Source organism: Solanum stenotomum, chromosome 1, assembly GCF_019186545.1.
Source record: "Solanum stenotomum isolate F172 chromosome 1, ASM1918654v1, whole genome shotgun sequence".
In the NCBI taxonomy this organism is placed as follows: domain Eukaryota; kingdom Viridiplantae; phylum Streptophyta; class Magnoliopsida; order Solanales; family Solanaceae; genus Solanum; species Solanum stenotomum.
In genome coordinates, this window is record NC_064282.1 from 96,526,402 (window position 1) to 96,535,651 (window position 9,250).

At 28.4% G+C, this 9,250-nt stretch overlaps 1 protein-coding gene across 1 annotated transcript in view; it reads right to left on the reverse strand.

The window, feature by feature from the left end:
* LOC125859961 (cytokinin riboside 5'-monophosphate phosphoribohydrolase LOG7) overlaps positions 1–4,853 on the reverse strand; it is a 5,505-nt gene extending 652 nt beyond the window's left edge. The window contains exons 1-5 of the mRNA XM_049539820.1: positions 4,595–4,853; positions 3,092–3,189; positions 1,536–1,566; positions 1,239–1,338; positions 1,074–1,144 (exon numbers count right to left, since the gene is read on the reverse strand). Of these exons, the coding sequence (XP_049395777.1) occupies positions 1,074–1,144; positions 1,239–1,338; positions 1,536–1,566; positions 3,092–3,189; positions 4,595–4,705 (411 nt within the window). The 5' untranslated portion in view covers positions 4,706–4,853. The remainder of the gene's footprint in view (positions 1–1,073; positions 1,145–1,238; positions 1,339–1,535; positions 1,567–3,091; positions 3,190–4,594) is intronic.
* Positions 4,854–9,250: the final 4,397 nt, after the last annotated feature.

Below are 9,250 nucleotides of genomic sequence, written 5' to 3' on the forward strand. Positions count from 1 at the left end.
GACAATATAAGCATGATTAACGATTATTAGAGATTAGAACTCACACGACACAAGTATTATCTTTCCATGTGAACCAAATTTTAAGGAACACGTGATTTGATACTTACTTAATCTCCTGTTTAATTTGATTTAAGTATTGTTGACTTTGAAAAGAAAAAAGAAACGCACAAAGAATAATGATAATAATATATTTATTTTTTATTATAAAATACTTAAGAATGTGCAAAGATGGTAAGTTGAGAAACATGGTGACACAAAATGTCAAGATCCATATTTTTCAATTCTCAAGTTGAATTAACAATTAAGGCATAGGAGTTGAAATCTTGAAAGTTTGAAATGTTTGTATATAGGCACCACAACAACGACATATTCAATATATTCACACAAATAGAGTCTAAGTCAGTGATTGTTACACAATTTTACTCCTATTTAATAGAAATAGAAAGAATGTACTCTCGTCTTAAATATAAAATTTGAAAAGAAATATCAAAATGAGAGAAACATAATCGTATCAACAACAAATAATACTATAGCTTAGAGAAGATGGATGAAAATGACTCGAGACACTTTTTTTTGTTGAGAAAATTGTTTCTTTTTTTTTTCCTTTGGAGAATGATTACATGGAGAATAATTTTAGTCAAAAGGGATAAATTTTCATGCTATGACCAACTTTAGAAAACAAGTTTTCACCAAATTTCTTGATTACCTTTTGATATCTATTTGTAAAACTTCGCCTAAAAATATCCATCTTTCTATTGTTAATTTTGTCATACGCTTACCTAAGCATGTTTTGTTTCGCGTTATAACGTAAGCATGACACTCAGTATTACTTAACTATGTCAGTATAGTCTCATTAGTGAAGTCTGAAGAGGGGATATCTAATGTGTACGCAACCTTATTGTTACTTCGTAAAGTAGTAGGTAGAGAGGTTATTTCCTATACTCGGAACGAAAATTAAAATCCTCAATCCAACTCTGATGGCAAAGCGCTTCGATTTGCACATTACATAACACTTTTTATGGCCAAGTAAATTTCTTAAGAGTAATGTATAATCTAAAGGACAGATTTCTCACAGGTTTACGGTGGATTCCAAGTTGAGCCCATGTAATGACTTCAAGAAGTTCTTCAAGGGTACCATAACCACCTAAAAAATTTCGAAAAAAGTAAACGTTAACGTTCAATGGATCCGATACATATCGACCATGTGAAATTTTTGAAGAGTTCGAGCAATATTATACCAGGAAGGGCAATAAAGGCATCAGCTTGTCTTGCCATTTCAGCCTTTCTTTGATGCATTCCAGACACTGCTCTCACTTCTCCAATTGTTTCGCCCGTTATCTATTAGCAATAAAAAATCCGACACAGATGCAATAATATTTTTTAGAGTCCGAACAACATAGTTTTAAGTATATAAAGGAACTACATAGTCCAGACTAAACTTTTGAGAACATGTCTCATAAGTATCAAAATTAGCAAAACATGAAAAGAAATGAGATTTACACCATGATTTTCAAGTATAGTATAAATATTATTACCTCTCTAGGCATGAGAGTCCTAGGAATTACTCTGCAAGTTCCAAAAAAAAAAAACATAAATATAGATTAATAACATTATAAGAATATCCCAAAAGTAAAAGCATATATATATAGATAGATAGATAGTTAACTTGGCCAAAAAGAAAGGTTTGCACATATTTACTCATGTGGGACAATGTTGCTCAAACTTCTCAAAAATGTTAGATAGATGCATGTCAGATCTTCCAAAAGTAGAACATGTTCGGATGATCCAACATGGGGTGACATCTTTTTTGAAAAATTCGAGCATCATAAATGAGGCAAAAATCAAGAGAACTATTGTTTGTTGTGCGACATGGTTGCTCAAACTTTTCAAAAAGTGTTGACAAATGCATGTCAAATTACCTAAAAGAAGTATATTTTTGGATATTCAAGGAACATAAATGTGGGGATAAGAAATGAGGCACAAAGTTATCAAGAAAACAATTATTTGGTACATATTTACTAAGGGCCAATATTGCTCGAACTTTTAAAAAATGCCAACAGATCAGATGATGATCCAACGTTGGACATGTGGCATCAACATGAATGTGGGGGTTAAGTAATGAGGCACAAAGTTACCAAGAAAACTATTATTTGGCACATATTTACGTTGCTCGAACTTTTCAAAAATGTCAACAAATTCGTGTCAGATGATGATCTAACGTTGAAGTGTGACAACATTTTTGAAAAACTCGAGTAACATAAGTGTGCTATAGCAAAATTAGTGTATTGTCCCTTTTATCAAGATTTGTAATTACATCAATCAGTGCCTAAAAAGGCTTCTAACTTTATACACTTCCTTTTTGCCTTTGTGACAGACATTCTCACAAACCAAAATGGATTAAGGCCATACCACAAAAGACACTTTTAGAGGATTTCTTGTTACTATAAAAGATTTGCAGAGTACTTTTTCAGTTTTCACATGTTAAGAAGCTGTTCACTATAAGTGTAACAAAAGGATTAGTTTTTGTTTCTTCAATAGATGACAACACCAAACATTAATTATCAACAAAACCAACATTTGATCCAATGATGTCTGCCCTTACATGACCTATAGTCTAAAACATTAAATAAATATCATTGCCTTTGTTCCATCTTGTTTAACACTATTTATTTGTTAGTCTGTTTTGAAAAGAATAACACGATCTTATTATACTTCATTGTTCCAATAAAAGTCTTGATCTTTTTCTTAAATTTTGTGTCCATCCAAACTACGTCACATATATAACGGAGAACAAAGAAGAGATAATTAAGTGGAAAACACGTTATTTTTCACCAACCCCATTACCTAGAACAAAAAAAGGGATTAATTCGATATACAAAGCATTCCGCACTAGCTAGAATCAAATATAGACCAAAATTATGAGGTTTAAATGATGGTTGTCTTTGAAGACTTCAACATCAAAACCTTTTTCCTATGCATGTGTGTCTTATCTATATATGTTTGTGTTATAGTGAGAGAGAGTGATATATTTAGAGAGAGAGAGAGTGTATGTATATATTATGTATAGAAAAGAGGATAGGAGATGAGTTACCCAAGAACATGGCGCCCACCATCATGAACAGCCTGAGAAACAAGTCCCATTAGACCCACACTTCCTCCTCCATACACCAAATCAATCCCTTTTTCCACCTTCAACACAAAACCAATAACATCAAGAAACATTACACGTGTCAAAAACCCATTTCACCATTTCACAACCTTATCATCATCATCACTTCAATTTTTTTAACCATAAACAACAATATACCAATGTAGTCTAACAAAATAGAGTCCGAAGAGAATTGAGTGCAGGTATAAAAAGGGAAACTTTACTATAAACAACATTACACCAAAGTAGTTGTGCAGATTGGAGTCTGAAGAGATAAGAGTGTGCGCAGACAGATTTCAAACAGAACAAAAGTGCAAAGGGGAAAATTTACTATACTAACTCAAAATTCACACACACATCAAGAAAACAAGCATGAAAATCAAGATTAGCTCAACATATGCACAAAAGTATTACTACTAGTATTTGTTTAAATCCCACATGCATACTTTTACATCAAAAACATAAAAAGAACATCTAAAGAGTTTGGGTAAATTTTAGACCTTAAAGAGAAGGGGGTCATGATATCAAAGTGGCATGTTTGGCTCCTAATTACAAGGCAATTTTTTTTTTCATAGTGACCCCATAAACTAAGATCATGCAGGAAGGCTGCTCAACTGACAGACATGTAACAGCTAGCAACACCATTTTTAATCTCTCTGTCATGCCAAACAAAAGATAAACCCTACATTAAAAAGTTCTGTTTTTTAAGAAAGATATGTGAGAATAGAAAAACCCCATGTTGGAAACTTAAAAACACCAAATGGGGTTCCTTGATTTCAACCAATTTTCAACTTACATTTGATGATTTGATGATAGTATCCAAAAAGAACCGACATTTTTCAAGAAAAGCACAAAACTTTCTGCTTCTTGAAAATGACAACAAAAAAACATGTAGGAATCATTTAAAATGGAACACAAAAAACAAGGAACAGAAACTCAAAACTCAAAATGGGATTCTTGATTTCAACCATTTTTCAGCTTACATTATAAAAAGCACAAAACTTTATGAATCTAGAAAATCCGAGAATGAACAAAAACTCAAAATGGGGTTCCTAATTTCAACCATTTATCAGCTTACATTACTAAAAAGAACAGATTTTTATCCATAAAAAGCACAAAACTTTATGATTCTAGAAAACCAGAGAATGAACAAAAACTCAAAAACTCAAAATGGGGTTCCTAATTTCAACCATTTTACAACTTACATTACTAAAAAGAAGAGATTTTTATCAATAAAAAGCACAAAACTTCATGATTCTTGAAAACCAAAGAATGAACAAAAACTCAAAAACTCAAAATGGGGTACATAATTTCAACCATTTTTCAGCTTACATTACTTAAAAGAAGAGATTTTTATCCATAAAAAACTAAAAAAGCACAAAACTTTCTGATTCTTGAAACAATAAAATGAATAATAATGAAAAAAAATGGATTTTTTTTGTTTACCAGTTGTTTTCCTAATTCAGTAGCAGCTTCTTGATAAGTAGGTTTCTTTCCAGAACTACTTCCACAAAAAACACAAATCCTCTTAAACTTTGATCTTTTTTCTTCTTCCATTTTTTGTCTTATTTTCTCTGTTCTCTAGCTGTATATTATTTATATATATTATGTATATATGTGAATAATGATTGATTAGACTAAAAGGAATGTTAAGCAAAGAAGAAGAATTTTGGGAGAATGAAAGAGAACAGAACAAAAGCAAAGTTTTTTTAAAATGCTTTATGATGAGAAGAGAAATAGAGGTTATTTATAGGCCCCATGTTCAAAGTATTATTTTACTATTTTTTAAAAATGAAAAAAAGATAATAATATGTCCGTCTCATTTTATGTGACACTTTTCAAATTTCAAGATTCAAACAAATCTATTTTTTATCGTATGTATTCATAGATCTTTCAAACATTTTGAATTATTAATTATTGTGACTTATAGCTCCTTTTACGTAGTTTATAAATATAAATTGTTTGACTCTCGAAAAAAAAAAGTATCACATAAATTGGAACAGTGGGAGTTTTGTTTTTACTTATTATATCCTCAATTTATTTTTTGAAAAATGTAGAACATCTTTATTCAATAAATTGATTTTGGAATTCTATCAATTAATTGGGGTAAAATAATAAATTCACTATGTCAATTATTACTTTCTTAATAAGTATATCTAATCAAAAATTGACAAGTAAATAGGAATAGAAAAAGTATTTGACTAAAAATTACCCCTTCGCTTTTTTTATCTATTTTTATCCTTAAAACTAATAGTCTTTTTTTTCTTTTATTATTATTATTAATATTTATTACATGGCATCATCCTATCAGAGACTATCAAACTCCTTGTTAGTCCCTCTTCCCAATTCATTACTATTACGTTTAGCTTTTGGACGGTAAAGTTTTTAGAAATTTTTGATATAATGTATAAGGTATTATAATTATTTCAGAGATAAAATGCATAATTATTTTATTTAATGTTCAGTTGAAAGTATTTGAAAGTTTTGAGATTATTTAATCTATTCCTATATCTTAGTAATGAAAGAAGCTATCTCGTATATGAATCAGGATGGGTAGAAATATTTTTGATGCATTAGAGATTTAATTTTAACCAATAGAAAGATGCCACACAATAAATCATCATCATCATAATAATAATAAAAGAAGAAAAAGAGTTAGATTTAAGGGTAAAATTGGATTAAAAAGAAGGTGGACTTAAATGATATTTTTTAGTCAAATAAATGAATGAGTGAGCATATTTAATCTTTTTCGAATAGTTAAGTCTATTTTTGGTCCTTTTCTCTTCTTTTTTTTTAAAAAAATAATTCATTGGATGTGTTCTCATATTTATATTACAGATCGATTAATATAAATTCGCGCGATATAAGACTCATTTTGGACTATCTCTTTCTACTAAGGACTTTTCTATATCTACAGCTCGAAATTGAGATCTCTGATTAGAAGTTGAGATACACACACAATTATTAAAAGGTAAATCACATAAGATAAATTATATGAAACAATTTCAATTGAATAAGCAAAAATGAAATTTCGAACATGATATTTTTTATTTAATATGTAGATCAATTGATCAAATCAACTCGACCACTCTTATGGGTACAGTGTATACAGTTGAAACTTTTTTTTCTCAATTTGTGAAGTGCTGATACTGTTTTCAGTTACTGGCTAACCAGTATAATTTATGAGATCTAGTTTCTCATTTTAAATGTTTATTTAATATATTATATGTTACTTATTTTGTACTTACTACATACATTCTGTCCCTTCAATTATTTAAATATTGTTTCCAAAAAGTAAGATACTGTTATTATACTGTTTATACATCTGTTTTTGGTCCTTTTCCCCCATCTAAAGTTTCTTCAAATATTCATTTATACCCCTTTGGACAATTTTAATTTGTATATACAGAACGGAGTGCATGTGTAGTCGTTAATTAACGGCTTATTATGGATATAGTGAATTTTATATTTCAAAATATTAATGAATTAGGATTGTAAATTTCATTAGGCATCTTGAAAGGCAAAAATTGATTTGATGCATTGATGTAATGATCTTGTCTTAACTTTTTTTGTTAACGAGTAATAATTTGTTTGTCTAAATAGTAATTAAGATATTAATCTTAAATTTGTATAATAATTATTATATCTTCTTTTGATTGATATACATGACATGCAATTCACGTGAAAATTAAAAATTTCATTTTTTGAAGGGTCATCGATATTTGTAAATATATAAAAAAGTTGATAATATATTATTATTTAATTATTTAACATATTCTCTTTTAGTCTTACTTCTATCTCGCTCACATCAAACACATACTCTCTTGCTTGAAGTTGAAGTTGATGAGTGTGTCCTCATCTAAGCTTTGACGTTTGATATAAGAGCTTAATAAGATATATTTTTTTAAAATGTTATTATAGCCTCTTGCTACATATAATTAATATATATATATATATGTCAAAATATCTATAAACACGACTCTACTATCGCTCCTCGTAATGACTTATAGGACCTTAAGCTTATGCTTTGATAGTAAATATGTCACGATCTAAGATTTCCAACCATAACTAAAACAATCAATCAACATAATATATATAACTCAAATTAGGGAAATAATCCAAATTCAACACATGAACATAGTTAAAATTATGGCAAAATCCAAAACCAATTACATCGATTACGAAAGCAAAACAATATATGAAAAGATATATAAAATCCTCACCACCACTAATTTAATTAGTGCTGATTAAGATATTTTTTTATCCTTTGAATATATTTAACTTACATGTTAATTATTTTATTTAATTATTATTATATATTTAATTAAATATGTTCACGTAGAATGAAACAAATGATAAATCATTTAAATATTCAGTTCAAAACATATGATATAATAGTTAAATACGTGACACAAAAGATCAAAGATTTAATTGTTTTCACACTATAAACATATTTCTCTTAAGAATGATTTTAATATAATTCATTAGTTCACACCTTAAAACTAATATATATATATAATAAACTAATAATTATTATTTTTAATCGATTGATCAAATGTGTACCTTTTCTAATTTTGGTTATGTGAACTATATTTATGAAAGAAATGTGGGTCAAGAAAACTGGGCCGTTATTTCTGTTGGGCCACAAATAAAGGCCTAGTCAAACTTTGTAGGCTCAAAATTCAAATTATGAGACGTGTATAACACAAGTGAGGGAAAGTTATACATATATTCTCTCGTTAAAAATAATTACCTAATTAAAACGTTATATATATATATACGGTGGATATACAAGTGGATCTTTACGACAAAATAACAATAACAACATATATCTACGGTGGATATACAAGTGGATTATGAGGATGCTGGTGAGTACGTAACGTTATTTTTATTTTATTGGGATGAAAATTATTTTTGATAGATTATCAGTTCAAGTAGATCATATCAAAACCAATTAAAATAAAACAATAATAAATATTCCATAGAAATTTCAATTTACTTGTCTATTTTAACAAATGAAAAGAAAAAGAAGTTTTATACTTCTTTAGTATTAAATAGTTAAATAAATCAATAGTACTATTAGTCAAATCTAGAGTTACAAAACATTGTTAATAAGGTTAATATACTAAAACTCACGCTTTTTTAAGCGATGTGTCAGATTAATAAAGATTAGGTTATAATATGAAAAATATAAAATAGTACGATAATAAAAAATAAAGATTTAGTAATAAAATGAAAAAATATTTTAAATAGTACGATAATATTAAAAGAAAGTATTGAGAACACCCTTAAACTTGACGCAAATTATTAGTTTCATTTCCGAATTGTTAACCATAAAAATGCCCCTTTATTTGACTAACTAAACTTAAATGCACTCCCGATCTTGCAACATTACTAAAATACACTTTTGAATTCTAGTCAAGTTTAGAAATGCTTTCAACATTTTTCTCGTTTTTTAGTAAGAGTCTCATGTTTCTACAAGAGTTTAAAATCACTTATTATGTCATTTGGCATATCAAAAATGTATTTAATCTTAGTTAATCAGGTATAAAGGTGTTTTTGAGGCTATCAATAATTCAAAAATAAAACTAATAATTGCACCAAACTCAAAAATATTTTCAAGACGTCTCTCACAAAAAAATAATACTAACAACTTATAATACAATTGAATCATAAAAATAGGAAAGTATGAATCTTATGTAATATAGATTTAAATAATTATAGAATTATAATACAGATATCAAATACCGAGTAGGCAACGAAAGTTGGAAGGAAGGTACTAGAAAGGAGATTGATCCGACAAAGTAAGGCTGCGATGTGTTAAATCAAATTGGAAAATGTGAACCTAAACCTAAAGACAAACTCTATAAACTTCAAATCAAATGTAATCACAAACTGGGTTTGCAATCATTATGCTTTTCTCTTCTTTCCTTTTCCTTTCCCCTTCCCTTTGATTGATTGATGTTAATTTTTCTACTTCCTTCTTTTATTTTTGGAAAATTTTCAAAATTTTCATTAGTTCATGAGCTAATAACTTGTAATATGATAGTTTACAATATTACGAATCTTACAAATTTTATTGCATTTAAGATACATTTAGAT